The sequence below is a fragment of the Polistes canadensis genome, unplaced genomic scaffold (genome assembly GCF_001313835.1).
Source record: "Polistes canadensis isolate GaletaPanama2010 unplaced genomic scaffold, ASM131383v1 scaffold_200, whole genome shotgun sequence".
In the NCBI taxonomy this organism is placed as follows: domain Eukaryota; kingdom Metazoa; phylum Arthropoda; class Insecta; order Hymenoptera; family Vespidae; genus Polistes; species Polistes canadensis.
Window position 1 is genome coordinate 218,073 of NW_014569747.1, and position 17,099 is coordinate 235,171.

The 17,099-nt window shown below is 32.4% G+C and overlaps 1 protein-coding gene across 1 annotated transcript; it reads right to left on the reverse strand.

The window, feature by feature from the left end:
• Nucleotides 1–2,065: 2,065 nt before the first annotated feature.
• Nucleotides 2,066–14,463, reverse strand: LOC106789748 (cadherin-86C). The gene is made up of 17 exons (XM_014754221.1): nucleotides 14,253–14,463; nucleotides 13,816–14,045; nucleotides 13,523–13,615; nucleotides 13,325–13,450; nucleotides 13,119–13,259; nucleotides 12,729–12,852; nucleotides 10,416–10,608; nucleotides 9,974–10,217; nucleotides 9,738–9,896; nucleotides 9,336–9,662; nucleotides 8,878–9,247; nucleotides 8,550–8,766; nucleotides 8,279–8,465; nucleotides 7,821–8,046; nucleotides 4,592–7,333; nucleotides 2,400–4,459; nucleotides 2,066–2,319 (listed from the first exon to the last, which is right to left on the reverse strand). Exons 1-17 carry the CDS (start codon nucleotides 14,461–14,463, stop codon nucleotides 2,269–2,271), a joined length of 7,701 nt encoding a protein of 2,566 aa, XP_014609707.1. The 3' UTR covers nucleotides 2,066–2,268.
• Between the last annotated feature and the right edge of the window lie 2,636 nt (nucleotides 14,464–17,099).

A 17,099-nucleotide genomic window follows, 5' to 3' on the forward strand; every position in this document is an offset into this window, starting at 1 on the left:
TGTAATAAATGTCTTACATGCATTGCTTCGTACTTAGTTTATTTAATCGGGATTTTATTTTTCGATATAATAAAAAAATGAGCAAAAAGACAAAAGCCACCTAGACAAAAACCCAGCCCGCTTAGATTTATGAGGGAACATTTTTATATGTTAATCAATTTTTAGATTAGGATTTTCAGCTTCTAATGTATTATACTATTTTTTTTTTCAAAATACCCATAATTAATATATACCAATGGATAAAATGGAATTGTAATTTATATAAATTAAAAAGGTGATCGACGATTAACGTTGACACTATTTGTTTTAGTTTTTATACACATGTATTTACAAGATTAATACAAACACCGTTACAATGAGCCAACAGTCGTAATAAAAAATTTGTTCATCGATGCGATGTGCTTAATAATTAATGAATTCGTATCATTATTCAACGGCAGTAGTGATAACAGAAGATGCACCACGCGCGATACGATAGAAATATTGTATTTATTTAATTTTTAATAAAAAATAGCCACGGATAGAGAATATTGAAATATTAGATGAAATATTATATCCATAAATTTTTGGTCCTTTAATTTGGAGGCCACAATTTTTAATAAAGTTTTTTCTTCTAATTCTATAACTTCGACCAAATGACTTAACATTATCGAAATATTCAAATTGAAAATTGAAAATATTCTTCGTATCTATTTCGCACATTCATTTCTTTACTTCTTTCACATATTTTATTTTCTCACACTTAATTTTTCTCATTTATATCACGATATCGCAAGTATATTTTATTGCACGTTTTTAATATGACAACATATTGTTCAGGTCTTATAACATTCAAGCTGACATATCAATTAGGAAGGCGGCGTTGTACTGTCAGCCCGTAATTGGGATGGTGCAGCTTCACTGTAAGCGATATCAAAAACGCTCTTCTTTTCAAGAAGTTGTTGATGTCTCAATCTCGTTCCTGTTGTCATCGATATACCAGCACCAGAATCAAGTTCCATTTCTGGTCTAACAAACTCCGTCGTTCGTTGAGGATCGTAATGTTCCGGTGATAATTGTGGCGAGGGATGGGGCGGTGGTGGAGGATGAAGGTAAAATGGTGGTGGAATTTTTTCGTATTTATACTCGGAATGTTGAAAGAGATGGTGACGAGGATATTTTGATTCGGTTGGTGCTGGCGTAGGTGGAGTCGAGGCAAAAATTTGAATCGGAGGATCTTCGTATTGGCCACCTTCAGCTTTCCTTAATTTTCGTCCTTGACGAACAATAGCTTTTAATTGTTCAGACTCCACGTTCACCAAAGGCTTTATTTTACGTCTAGTTCTTGGTGTTACTTCCGGTGTCTTAATATCCAATTTTTTTTTTTCATCCGGAATCGATCTTCTATGAGCCAGGCTCCTTCTCAACCAACGCGGTAATTGATCCTGTTCGTCCTGTTCCTCGGCTTTCTTAGCTTCTCGTTTCTTTTCCATTTCTTCTCTTTTCTGGGTGTACCAAGCCATGTATTTCGATCTAGTCTTACCAGTGTCGGTGTCACCCGTTTTTGGAGAACTCGATGATTTTTCACCACTGCTTGACGATTTTGTCGATCTCGATTGTTTCTCACGATCTTCTGTCGTTTTTAACGTCGCCTTTATTTTTTCCTTTTCTAATTTTTTCTCCGATTGTGTTCCGATCGATTTGGGAGAACGACGTTTAGATTGTTTAAAGATTTTTTCCGTCAAATAATCTTTTTTATTATCAGTTATTTCCTCTAAGGAATCTTTTTTATCCTTACGAGCTGCGACTCTCGAACGTTCTAATAATAGTTTCCTTCCTTTAGTATCTTTTTCTGATTTTTTAACAAGCTTATCTTTATTATCGTCAAATTTATCCTGTTTTTTAGTTTTAGAATCATCTTTTATCTTCGTTGTTTTTATATCCTTCAGAGCTTTCATATCCTCCGGTTTTTTAAGACTAGATATCTTTCCTTGACTTTCGGTACCTATACTTGAAGTTTCTTCTATCGGGGTCGAACTTTTTTCTATAAAAACTGTTCCTTTCAATTTGTTATCTACGTCAACGATATCTTTATCAATTAAACTGTTTTTTAGTTCCGCTGTCTCGTGCAAAACACTAGGAAGTTTTTTTATATCATCCATGGTAACATCGACCACTCGTAGTTCCCTACTTTCATCTTTTACCTCTTCGACCGTCAATTTCATGTCATCAACAGCAGATACACTTTCGGTCATTTCCTTTGAAAGGCTTTCTTTTTCAGGAACATCCTTAGCGCGGTGCCGAGGCGTTTGGTAGGGTCTCGTGATCAGTGTTGTTTTCCTAGAAATATCACTGGATGAATCACTTTCATCAGAATCTTCCAGAGTATCGATAATGCTCGTAAAAATGGTTGGGCTTACGTTTTCGTATTCCTCCGTCCTTGTTTGAAGTCCTTCTTTTGTAAACTCCTCTCCTGGTTGCAAACTCCTCTGATCTGGCCTTTCAACAAACTTATCTTGTTTACTCGAATCTTCTTTGTCTTCTTGATCCTCTTCCTTCTCTAATTTAATTATACTACCTTGATCACCTTTGTCTCCCAACAAGATTAAGGTTTCCTTCTCGGTAAAATCTTTATCGTCTGTTCCTAACTGAGTTTTCTCGTCGAATTTTAATTCTTTCGTAGTTTTGGTAACCTCGGCTGGCCCACTTTCTTTTTCTTCTTTATCGATTTTCATCGTTTCAATTTTTATTTCGGATTTCTCTTGGACGACCGATGGTTCTTGTGTTTGGATCGGTGATGGTGGTTTCGATGGTTTTTCCACTCTAATCGATCTATCGTCTGTAGAATCCTTTAATTCCTCAACCGTTTTTATTTCTATTCTTTCTTCTTCGCTGGTTAATCGATCTTTCGTGTCGGCTAATGTTGAAACTTCGGGTTCAGTCGAAGGTATACTTGTAATTTGGACTTTTTCTAACTCTTCCTTTTCATGAGTTTCGAAATCTTTCGGAGATGTCAAATCTGTTATATCATCTTTTAAAGTTTCTGGATGAACATCTTCTTTATCGGTTTCTTTATCTGTGGGTTTACTCTCCTGTTCTTTTAGATCTAATTCGATTAAAGTTCTCTTTAATTTTTGCTTCTCTTCATCACTTTCACCTTTTTTTATTTCAATTTTATCGCTTTTATAAACTGCTTCTCCTTCCTCCTTTTTTAATGTCATTTCTTCTGTCTTTACGTGAGACTTGTCAGTACTATCCTTTTCTTCTACATTTATAATACTCTGTTCAATAACTTCCATGGGTTTATCTTCGTAAGGAGTAAATTCTATGTCTTTCATCTCATGATACTCAGAAACGTCTTTTACTGGCGATATTTTAACCGGATATTCTTCAATAATATTTTTTTTATCTTTCTCAGAGACAGATATATCGACCTTATTTTTATCTTCTTCAATATTTAATACTTCTTTACTTTCATCAGTAACCTGATTTTTATCCGGAGATTGTTCAATAATTTGTTCAGCGTACACTTCTGCACTTACAATTATCGAATCTCTCTTACCATTACTTTTTATAATTTTATCAACTTCAAGAGAGCCTGTACGTGCATGATCTTTTTCACTTTTTTCGATAGCCGTCTCCTTTAATTCAAACTTTTCATCCTTGTCACTTTCTTGGGGTGAACTTCGTTTACTCGTAATTTCTAAAGCCGTTTCTATGATTTTTGTCGTAACTATAGAAGAACTTGGTTCTTTCGTTACAGTTAAAGTATTTTTTTCCTCGTCCTTCTTTTCATCTTTATCCTGCACAGATTTAGACGAACTTGGTTTATCTTCAGATTCTTTAACTTTACCATTATCCTTCGTAACTTGTAAATCATTGTTAGTAATTTCAAATAATTGTTTTGTAGCCTCGTTATCTTCCTTTGCAGATTGATCGAATGATTTTGTATCTTTTTCGGTATCTACGGATATAGGAATTAGTTTACTATCTTTAACAGACGAAGCATCCTTTCTTTCAGTTTCGAAAGATTCTTTGGTATCTTTCTCCTTAGTTATTTCATCTTTTTCTTTTGTTACTTCTGTTTCAATCTTGGAATCAATTTTATCAACGTTATCTTGAAAAGATACTTTTTCATGGATTATATTCATAGACGTACTCGGAATTATTGTAGTTTCCGATAAGATCTTATCGATCGGGGGCACACTAGAAGTACTTGCAATCTCGTTTTTTTCTTTATCTGATATATGAGACATATAGATTTCTTTTTGTAATTCTTCGACAAATTCTTCTACGGTCTTCTTTTTATCGACGTAATTTTTACTACCGACTTCACGTGTTTCTAAAATTTTTCTATCTTCGTTTACTTTAGTTATTGCTTCTTTTTCAATATCCTTGGAAGGAACGTCAGTGATTTCAATCTCTTGGTCTTCATTTTTAGATTGTTTTTGTATTTCCTCTTTATCTGTATCTCGAAGATCTTTTATTTCAATATTTCGGTTTTTATCATTTTCAGATTGTTTTATTTCCTCTTTATCATTATCTCTACGATCTACGGTATCATTTCTTAGTAAATCTTCAAGTGTTTTTTCTTCTACTTTACTTTTTACACTTTCTTCGATTTTATCTTTATCCTGTAAGGATGTTTCCTTAGATATTTCTTCGAAATTATCGGTAAACGTTTGCTCCTCGCTCGTGTCTCGTTTGTTACGTCCAAAACCCACAAAATCTTTCAAAGCTTCTTTCAATGATATCACACGATCATCGTTTTCTGTACTTTCTAAATCACTCTTAACCGTAGTTATTTTCTTCTTTCCATCAGCATGCATTTTAATTAATTTCGATTTCTTTTTAACATTTTTATCATCCGAGCTCGTTTTGTGTTTGTCGGCATCCTCCTTTTCTGGGGTATCCTTTAACGAAATATCGGAAACTTTAGTAGTTTGATGTACCCGCATTTTTCTCGATTTTCGTTGACCCGATTGTCTGGAAAAATTATCAGAAGAGCTTGTACTCGTTCTCTTATCGAAATTTCGACGAGTACCAAACTCCTTTTTACTTTCAATTTGATCCGAACCAGTACTTGCGCTGAACTCTTCCGATAAACTTTCTTTTTGCAAGCGGCTTATCGATTTATCTAATTTCCCAAACTTCGAATCAAACTTCGAACGTTCTTTAGAAAATTCCTTTTGTTTCTCGCTATCTTGATCCTTTGATATGACATTGTCTTTCTCTTCCTCAACGTGAGATTGTCTTTTGATTTTAGAATGAAACGTAGTAGTTGCTGGTAGTTGCTTATTTTTAACATTTTCTTTATTCGATTCAGAACTCTCTTTTCTCGATCTTTCATGAGTGTCTTCTATTTCGGAGCTTCCAGTACTCGTAACTTGAGCTTGCTGATACTTTAACTTGTGTTTGAGTTTAGTTGCAGTTCCTTCCTTTTTTTGATTCGTTCCTTTTTCTACAATTTTCGAAGTGCTAGGAGTCGGTTCTGTAGAGATCTTTGTTCGATGCTTACTAGAATCTTCTTTCCTTTTAGACATCTTCTGATCTACGTCCTTCTTCGAACTTTTTTTCATACTACTGGTAGTAGTTTTTTCTTGAATCGTACTTCCACTTCCTGCACTTTCTTGAGTCTTCTTTTCACCTAGTTTACTGAGTTTCTTCGTCAACAATGTAATCTCCCTTTCCAATATTCGAAAAGTAGGTTTACTTTCACTTTTTTTCTGATTCTTTTTCGTTTCCTTCTTCGGACTGGTTGTTTCTTCTTCCGAATATTTTTCTCTTGTTTCTTTGGGTTCGGTAGAAGAAGAAGTTGATTCGGTCATTTTAGTTTTTTGATCATCGCGTCCACGATAATGAGTTTTTTCATTGAAAACATTGTCGAATTTATCTTTGATGATTTCGGTGGATGAAGGACTACCATTGTCCTCTTCATTTAATACTTCATATCTGATACTGGTTTCTTCTGTCGATCGTTCGTACGTTTTCGTCTCTTTATCGTCTCCTTTGCCGGAACTTCCGTTGTCGTCTAAAGAGTCAGATATTTCACGGAGAACTTCAGGTTCTATAGAAATCTTTCTTCCATCTTTGACCTCCTTTACTTTCTTACGAAGAATACTCAAACGTTTATCGAAACATGGACTTCTTTCTTCTTCTATCGGTGATTTCATCCATAAAGTTCTAGTCCTTTTCGAATCACTCTCGTATCTCTTTTTAGTTTTCATTTTTTTTCTTATCCTCGACTCGTCTTCGGATTCATCATTGTCACTTCTACTTCGAACGTGTCTTTCTGTTTGAGTAGCGGTAGTCCTATCGGTTTGAGTTGCAATAGCTACTTGTCCAGGTAAACTTTGAGTCTCCAAATAACTCGTAGAATCCATCATGGCAGGTCCACTTGCACGAGTTTCTCGTTCCAATAAAAGTCTAGTCAGCAAGGCGTTTTGCCGTGCCAATTCCATGTCATGGTATGAATAAGATTGAACATTAATGGGTTGTGCGTTATCTTTGGTTGGCATCGTTGGTCTCTCGGTACTTTCAGAAGCTCCACCAACAATTGTAGATTCTTGTCTGGTGGTTTGTATGTCCGAGATATGAGTAACTTTATCTTTAGGAGTATCCTCGTAATCGATATGATCGATAAGTAATCTCTGAACACCTGGACCACTTTCATCCACGTGCTGGTTATTACCGATGTTTAAGGATTGCGGTATCAGAATAATCTCAGGTTGCTGGTGAGTAGTTTCTCGGACTCTTTGAGCTGATTCCATACTTCGTGCACCGTCGAGATCTTGAATCGATGCTTCTTGTCTCATTTTTTGATCTTCCATAAATCTTTTTAAGATAATATCTTTGCCGTCTACGATTACTGTTGTACCACGATGTTGAATCACGTTATCCTCGACTTGTCCTCTTGTTACTAATCGCAAAATTTCCGCATTACCTTCACGATAAAAATGTTGCTCTCTAACCGTTCTCTCATCGTTCGTATCTTGTTCTTGTTCATATCTATAACTCTGTCGAGGATGATCAGGACTACGTTCGATTTCATGTCGTTCCAAAGATTCTATACCATCGTCCATATGATAATCTCTCATTTTCATATTCTCAATATCTTCTACGTACATTCGTTCTTGCTCAGTGATTCTTCCAGTAGTATCATAAATCAAATCATCTCGTTGCTTTCTCGAGGAATCCACGTTCATTCTTCCTTCGTTCGCATGCGTGGTAACATAAGCTACGTCACCTGGTAACGAAGCCAAGCCACAATTTTTCACGTTCCGCCGATTGAATTGCCAGTTTCTTCGGGTTGGATCGGCACTCCATGCTTGCTTCCTTTCCTGGTTATTGGTTACTAGAAACATATAATCTTAGGTATAAGCTTTCTTTCTTATTTCAATATTTTTTTCTATTTTATTTAAAAAAGATTGTGTGTGTGGTTTGACATTATATAGAATGATCTTTTTCTGAATGAGTTTAATATGTCTTATTTCGATCGATCGAAATTTATGTCATACACGCATTGTCAATCGTTGTTTGTGATATTACAAATTTGATATAAATACGATATATAATTCAATTGATCACACACTTGTCAAATATTTCTAAACAAACAGGAACTTTCATTTGAATTAATTCGATATAAATCTTATGTATTTCTAAAGTATTTGCTTATTATTTATGTATTTATATATGTGGCAGTATAATTATTCAAACACACTCGATCATTATAGAACAGTTATCTCGTATTTTATAATTTTTGGTCTTAATAGATAAATCAAAGTGAACTTGTTGGAAAAGTTCACGAACTCGTACGGATTGATGTCTTCTTATTTAGTTACCATGAACGATCGTAGGTTGTTTTCGATGAAGATGTCTCTTTGGCCTTCCGTCCGATCGGACAATTAAAGTTTCCGATGATTGGACTCGACGTTTTCTAGGTGCCATGTAAAATGGACAGCTAGGACAAATACAACAGATAATCAACGCAGCTATTGCAAGAAGCATCAATAAACCCAGAATTATCAGCAACCAAAAAAGTATTTTATTCTCTGCTTTGTACACCGTCTGAAACATAATCCTGTCTTCTTATTTCTCGGAAATATGAAGTATTTATAATTTTAGAAATTTAAAATTTATATAATTGATCATAATATAATAATAAAAATATACAAGAGTTAATATTACAAAGATAAATTTTTGTAAAAATAATTCATACAAATTAATAACATTAAATCCAAATATAATAATTTTAAAATAGAATAAATATTATACTAAACATAATTTTAAGTATACTCACTATAACTTCTTCGTTTTGCACATTGGTAACAGTATTGGTGATATTAGTGGTGGTAGTTTTTCCAGTAGAATCAGGCATCATAACTGAAGCATTTATTATCCCAACTCCATTAGCCGCTAAAGTTTCTCGAATTTTTTCTATGTCGACAAAGGAAGTACTTTTTTCTACACGTGCAACGACGATACTTCTAAAATTATTCATCAAAAACGATGTTGATAAACTCTCTATCATGTTTGTTTAAAAATATTAAAAATAATTATTAAGAGCTAACTTTTTAGCATCACTTGGCATATTAGATGTGTCGTTGGTTGCAACGTAAGGACGAATATCTTGAACAGTTACTCTTGCTCCTGTGATCGTAGCCAGTGTTTTTGCAGTTTTTATTGGATCTGGATGTTCTTCTGGTAAAACGAATGTGACAATACGATCCTCTACTGCCCCACCACTCGTTATTCTTATTTGTGTTAAACTCGACAAATGTGGTACACCTATGACAATTATTAAATATACAATTTAACATATATTTGAAGAAAAAAATAATATTTCTTATTTTATTATAGGTACTTATATGAAAATATTCATGTACATTTAAAAATTACCAAGATCGTATGCTCTAGCTGTTAACGTGTACAGAGCATTATCATCGTCAGCTCGTTTTCTTCGAATACTTTTTAACAATTCATTCTTAAAAGGACTCCTCTTGAATAATCTTGACATTCTTAGATTAGTTGCCGTTGTGGTTATCGTTCTTAACATCGATTCTTTCATATCATCTCGATGTAACTCTTTTTGTGATTTGCTAGCTAATTTCTCTGCAGCACTTTGTTTCTTTCTTCGAACTTTTGTTATTGGTGATCGTAAAATCAATTCACCTGTGATTTCATTAAGATAAAATTTATTCTCGTAATTTCCGTGAATTATTTCATATCTGATCACGTTATTCGGTGGCTCAGCATCCGCGTCTGTAGCCTGAATAATATAAACACAATTCTTTAATTATTATAGTGTACAAATTTGTACAAATAAATAAAATGAAATGATATAGATATTCAGATACCTTGATCACAGCGGGTGATGTGAAATTGGTCAAATCAGAATTCAAAAAGAACATGTAAATACTTTTTTCGAATATCGGTACGTTATCATTCACATCGAGTAAATTTACTATTAAAGGAACAACACCACGATTGCCTTGGCCATTTTCATCTCGTGCTTCGATAGATAATTCCAATCTAGGTGCAATCTCACGATCCAAAGAAGATCCCATCGCTACTGTTATCAATCCTCTATCTGGATCCATTGTGAACGCTTCACTTCCTTGTCCGATTATCCGAGTGTATTGTATGTTACCGAAATCTCCTGTATCTTTATCGGTAGCGTGTACCTTTTTAAAACAAAATTCTACTTTTATTAAAGTCGTATTTTTTTTTTTCATTTTTATCTGCAATCAATTTATTACCTGCACAACACGTGTACCGGCTGTTACATTTTCCGAAAGTGTCACTTCGTAAGAATCCTGTTCGAAAACCGGTGGATTATCATTGATATCTCTTAAATAAATCGTCACTGGTACGGATGTAGATAAATTTGTTGCTGGGCCAACTTCTTGAGCGACAATCTAGAATAAAATTTAATTTAAATAATGTCTTAATTATTATTTTATAAATAACTAACATTGAGAGAAAGTAGATTTACCTTGAAGATCAAGCTCTTGTACGTTTCATAATCGATAAGCGTATTATCTCGAACCGTAATAGTGAAACTCGCAGTACGTTCAGCAACGGTAGGATTAATCTCAAAAGTGCCATTATTATTTTCTAACTTGAGAGCGAATACACCAGCTTTACCGATATCTTCATCCCGCACTCTCGTCGAATATTGATCGCCAAAAATAATTATAGTTCCCGGTTCTAAGTTTTCGTCTATCACCGTAACATAACTGCGAATATATTTATAAAAAATATTGTGGACATAAAATATAAATAATTATTTAAATAATAAAATATTATTTTTGCATCAAAACTTAATACAATAATTTTTAAAAATATTTTTAAATTTATTCTCATTGATGAAAGATAAATTATAAGAAACATAAATCTCGTTCGCATAATATTTTTAATATTTTTGGAAAACTAACGTGTCACTTTCGAAATAGGGCGGACTATTTCCTGGTTCCCCAAGCAAAAGTCCAACTTCAACGACTGTTGCCTGTGCAGGTGGTTCCTCTCTGGTCCTTCTTATTTCTTCCGCGACGACGCTGAGCACGACAGGTGCACCGACGTGAGTGATTTGTGTTAGTTCTTCCAACGGTCTAGCTAAAACGATTTCTCCTAAAAGAGGAAGTACATCATTAATGAAACGAGTTCCCTTATTTTATTATTCTTTTTCTAAACATTAAAAGCTAATATCAAGATAATCGATATTTGAGCTCATATATGGTCTGATTTTATATTCTTTGAACAGGTTTATTTTGGCATAATCATAGTTTCCATTCGTTGTATAAAACGGAACGACTATAGTTGAAAAGTACAAAACTTTTTCCTATAAGTGATGACTATAGGATTCATATTACCTGTTTCGAAGTTTCAAAAGTTGAGCCCAATAATAATAGTGTAATAACTATCTGTTTAATATTTTATACACATTTATGTCAACAATTATGAAAGTGAAATATAAGTTTAAAACAATTAAAATATTTTATATTATAATTTATATTATCATATGTAAATAATACTAAGTATATTTAATAATTACAATTCCAATTAATATTCTAATATTTTAATTTAAAATATAATTTTATATATAAATTGTATTATTTTTGTGTGATTAATATGCAATTTCCAGCTTTGCAATTTATTCTTCCTCGACATGAAATTTGTAACGCAGTAAGAGTAATTGTCGTTTTAATGCGTGTCCCTTATTTCTGTCTTATTTGAAATAAAACACTTAAAGAGGGTGGAAAACAGAAACGCGTGGCTTTAAACATAAAATAACGACAACGGCAATTGTAACAACAGGCAAAATCGACTCAAGAAATTGTTAACTTTCAATGTGTGTATGCATATACGTGTATGTATATAAAGAATACAAATACATGTATTATATCGCATGCTCCTTGCCAAGAAAAGATAAGCATCGTAGTCAGAAAAGCAGAGAGTGACCCTTCGTGCGATCGATACTTTCGCTTGTAAAACTGGCCAGAGTCGTTGTGGTCACTTCTTTTCGTTTGCCTTCTTACCTCGAATATGACTCATTCGGTCATCCGACGAAAAATTCAAATACCTTGATGACCTCGGATAAGAAATAAGCCTTTCGGACGTATTTTATATTCCTTTCTTTTAAAAAATGATAAGAGAAAGTAAAATGGCACGCAAATTACAAATCTCGAGCACTAATTCGTAATATCGACGATAATTCATTCATAGTAGTAACAGTCGTAGTATATCACTACACTTCCTAGTTATATAGTATACACGCACGCTTAACTTGATTTAATGTACTCATTTACTCTACTTTATTCGTTAATTTATTTACGGTATATTTGACAATTATTCTCTGCTTAAATATTTAATTCCAAACATTTTTTTCTTTTCACTTTTTGTTATTGCGAAAAAAAAAGTATTATTTCATTGAAGACTTCGCGATATAAGAGAAACACATTTAGTTTTCATACCTTAAACGCAAATATACTCTGGATGTCGACGAACATCGATCCGTTTTATCTATCACCGAGAAATTACGCGCGTAATTTTCCTTTCTCTTTTCGATTCTGTCTCATGCATGAAAAGCGATGAATCATTGTCGGAGAGATAACAACGGAGGATAGTGAAGAGAAATAAAATAAAGAAAAAAAAAAGTAAAAATAAAAATATATTGAAATCATCGATCTCGCGGACAATTAATTTACGTCTTTAGTCATTGTCGAAAGGTTTTCGCTGAAACGGGGTCAGTAATGTGTGCTGGACATAAATTAAAGACGTCATTCGGTTTTTTCGAACAATGGTGACCAAGACGTTAAGTAGATTTCTCTTTTGCAAATATCGATCTTCCGAATGACTTTTTACAGCTGTAAATTTATTTCCTTCGTAATAGTCGTTTTATGAGATGCTTTGAAAAAAAAAAAAGAAAACCATTTGAATTTGTGTTAGAAGGATCTTTATCTTTCAAATCAATCTTAACTCATGGTAATCTTTATAAAAACGTACTATCTCAAAAAGAGATCTCGACTTCTTCTTTCACGAAGTCGAAATAAGTAGTACAAATAGCAAGTAGAAAATAGGAAATAGAAGTAAGACGAATCATAATGAAGGTAATTTTAGGTCATTCCATGCAGAATTATGGCGATTAAGTTAGCAAAAAATATATAAATTTTCTTGTATGTTCTTATTCTTGCATGCTTTTAAAAGAATCTTTTATTTTAAATAAGAAACTCGTCTTTATGTTTACTCACCTGTCGTTTCTGAGATATTAAAAAACGGTGTGAAAGGATTGCCCTCTGACACGAGACCGTATGCGATTTCTCGAGGAACGCCCTTATCTCCATCTTCTGCATGAACTCGTAATATTACATCCCCCTAAAAAAAGATAGAAATATTTTTTCTTATGTATCGATGATATAAACAATTCACTCACGGAAGGTTGATCGAATTTTATTTTTTTAATATAAAATAGAACTTAGAATTTAACATAAATATAGAGATTAATTAGCATTTTAATGAAGTTTATATTACTCAAAAAAAATTATAATGGCTTACATATGTTCCAATTATATCTAATAATTATTTCATTTAAATAAAATAAAGTATTACAGAAAGAGAAATAGTATAATTGAAATTCTTACGGGTTGTACAGAATTGTTGAGTCTCGTTAAAGGAGGTGCCAAAGTAAAAATCGGTGGAACATCCTGAACATCTTGAACTACAATAACAACGTTCAAACCAGCGATATTTCTTGTATCCTTTCCAGGTTCTGTGTAAGGATCCTAAACAATGAAATCGCTTAGATTGAAAATAATTCTATCGAAGATAAAAAGATGAGTAAACCCACCGTCGCGTACATTGTGAGAGTATACATGGATTGAGTTTCGAAATCCAATTCTCCGATTAATGTAATAACTCCTCGAGTTTGCGATGGTGTTTGTCGTTGTCTGATCGTAAACAATTCTTTCGGTTGCTAAAAAGTGTTAAGAAAAAGAAAAATGTTTATCTTTTCTTGCTGCTATTTATACGAAGTAAAAATGTTGACCAAACTCACCCATAATTCGATGTAAACTGGCTTACCACTCCAGGGATTTGCTCGAACTAATAAATAATCTAATTCCTTTCCAGGTTTAGTGTCCTTAAAAATGTATAATCAACAATAATAAACTGTCAATCAATCGCTAATGAACTTACAATTTTTTAATCAATGTAATTAAAAAGAATATACGAAGAAATATCGAATAAAAATTAATTGGTAAAGGGATCGCAATAATGAAAAGTACACAATTAAATTTCAATGTAAAGCCATCGATATTTGCAAATACAATTAAGTATTACCTCGGGTACCATTATCAGAGAAGGAATGTGCGGGAATATTTTATCGCGTTGAGTGGTCGCATTCGTGACAGAAATGGTTGCTTGCATCGAATTCGAATCACCCTTAGAGTCTTTAACCCTTACAGCGAAATCATGAAGACGGCCAGGTATTAGACGTTTCGTTAGAATTACATTAGCCTGGCACACTTTATTATAGAGCGTACATGGCAGATTGTCAATTCTCACAACCGGTGTAATTGTTGCTGCAATGGTAAATACAAAAGCGGTATATTAGCGAGTAACTTTTTTTCTTTACTTTGAGTAACTTTTTTAACTGGGAATAAGAAAACTATACAAAGGTAAAAAGATTACGTTTGGTAGAATTGTTTGAGTTTCAATAGTACTTCGGATAATTCGATTAAAATCTTACTATAAAATTACGACAAATGTAGGTTAATAATTACCAGTTATTTCAAAAATAAGAGGAAAATCAGCATCCTGATCGGTAGCTCGTAATCGAAATATAACCGAATCAACTTCCGCATCTGCTGGAATCAAAACCAATCCCATATCCGTGGAAGTATCGAATCTTGGTCGTGCACCCATTGTCCATCCAAAGATCAAACCCAAATAAATCCATATTTTAAACCATGCTCCTGCAAGGGGCATTCTACAAAAAAACAATCATACAAATATATACTTCGTAAAAGAAAATAATTAAAATTGCATCGATATAAACAAAAATAATTATTGATTTATAAAAATTCTTCAATATTTCATTATTACAACAAATAGAAATAATCATTCGTAAACGTATATTATGTTCTAAGTTCTTTCGTAATTGATGACAAGTGGGTTCAAAGTAAAAATCGATAACCCGTTACGTTGAACTTCCTGTTTGTTCTTTAAATATTAGAAGAATCGAGAAACATTCGCGAAGTCTTTCGGCCGTCCGATAGTCGTTGTTCCACTTTATCGAATACACTAATTATTTACATGAGTTAGTGGTCTTCACTCATTACTTGGATGCGTGATAGGGCAAGCCTTGATGGTTTTTATTTTTTGTTAAACCTTTAATTTGCTAATCGTTTTTCTAATTGTTAGTCGAAGTTTTTCGAAATTTTCTCTAAATCTATTCTTTACAAAAAAAATAGTATTCTTATTTTTTTCCATGACTAATCTTTATGATTAAAATATTGAATATTAGTTGAATGAATTCCTCATGAAAATAAAGAATACATATTTTACGACTCATCGTAGTTTCCAATTTCTAAGAACACCCACACACACTCGACGAAATATATCGATCGTTGAACGATCGAACAAATGACTGCTTTTACATAATATCTATAATTGATACTCGCTAATAAACTACCGATGGTATAGGTGAAAATAGAAAAACAATAGCTTCGTAAAGAAATTTCATTGTATTTTAATAGTATCTAATTATTTTTGAAACAACTTCATCGATATAAATTAATAAACATATATACGTTTCGATATATTTAAAAAAAATGATTTATATATATAGAACAAATGATTCTAGTTGATAACAATATGATTATCGATTTTGTCAACGTAAAATGAGGTCGTATCTAATCATTACATACATCTCTACGAAGTTGTCACTATCTAATGTTTTTCATTCACCATCCTTACTTTACTTTTTATTACAATTACTTTTTTTTTCTTTTCATTGTACCGCGAAAGAACTACTTTATAAATAGATCATTATTATTTGCCACAATAATCGACGATAATAATGATAATCGTTTTATAATAAATTCAAGCAACGATTTACGGTTTGCTTTGCACTTTATTCGTTAAAATTGCTTGTCACTTAAACACCTGTTCTTAAAGCAAACTGTATACTATGTATATCTCACCTCGTGTGATTTACACGTGGGACTATATAGCAGTTTTATTGAACCATGATAAAGTAGTTATTTTTTTTTGTCTCTTATATATGTGGATTTAATATGGTGTGCGTATATGTAATTGTTATGGAAAAATAATTTGGATGTGGGTCATCGACCGTTCCTATCGAACACGACAATCGAGTTACACTTCAGTGGACATTATAAGGCATATAGAGTATTTTAAGAGTATAAATTATTTTGTAGAAAGTTTAGGCTATGTATTTTTATTTCTATGGCAAAATTTATATATTAAAGTGTATGTATTTTACATTTAAGATAACGTAAAGGATAGATAATTTGTTTTATTTTTTAATTTTTTATCTAATTAAAACTATATTTGATTTCATTTTAAAGAAATTAGAAATCAGGATAGAATCGTAAAATTTAAAAATTAAAAAAATCATTTTAATTTCGAGTGTTATTGAAATTTAATAATTTCTTTTTATAATAATTAAAATTGCTGAGTTTCAACCGGAAGTTTACATCGAATAACGTGTATAATAAAATACTTCAATGGACTTTTACCGGTCAGTGTCCAGTAGACTCCGATCGATGCCAGTTTCCTTTTTTCCTCTATTTTTATTACGCACCGACGATGGTTTACATACTATTATACATAGTGGTTTGAGTCGATATATAAATATTCATTAGTTATACATATAATGTACGTTTTAGTTGGATCTTCTACAACTAGAATGACTATGCATTATTAATCAATGTGAGAACGTGACTGCTTTGTAAATGTCTTTAAACACGACTATAACATTCCTCTAAACTTGTTGAACAAAGATTTATCAGATAAGAAATTAATTTTGTTCGATTCTTCAATGAGTTTTTTCCAATCGTTTAAACGATCAAAACATATAAAAATACGAATTAAAATTTATTTGAAAAAATATCGTAGATCGATTTTTTATTGTTTAAAAATGAAGATGAACATTTTTTCTTTTTAATTAAATACTAAAAGAGTCAAGATTTGATAGCGTTGAATGCAATTATTAAAAAGTCAACAGTCGACGCGTCGTAAAATGTGGGGCGATCAAATATCTTCGCTGGTGATGGATGTAGCCTCGTATCGGCCTGTCGATGTACCACGAAGCATGTTTCTAATCGTCGAAATAACATTAAAAGTAATGGCAAACGATTTAGTCAATAAACGTAGTAAAACATTTGTTGAGTAATCGATTAAAAATTTGTAATTTTTTAAATCCAATCAAATATAATTACAAATACAATACAGCTAAATCATTTGCACGCGTAAATAAAATTTACGTGACAAAATTTATATCTTGCTAATTGCCTAAAAGAATCTTATAGAAAAAAAAATTAAAAAAGAAATAAAGAGAAAGAAAAAAATTCTTTACCTGATAATAATATCATTCAGGA

Coding starts and splice junctions, on each gene's coding strand:
- LOC106789748 (XM_014754221.1), bottom strand. CDS start 14,463: ATGCCCCTTGCAGGAGCATGGTTTAAAATATGGATTTATTTGGGTTTG. Junction 10,218..10,415: donor CCCTATTTCGAAAGTGACAC/GTTAGTTTTCCA, acceptor ATATATTCGCAG/TTATGTTACGGTGATAGACG. Junction 9,663..9,737: donor CCGGTACACGTGTTGTGCAG/GTAATAAATTGA, acceptor TGTTTTAAAAAG/GTACACGCTACCGATAAAGA.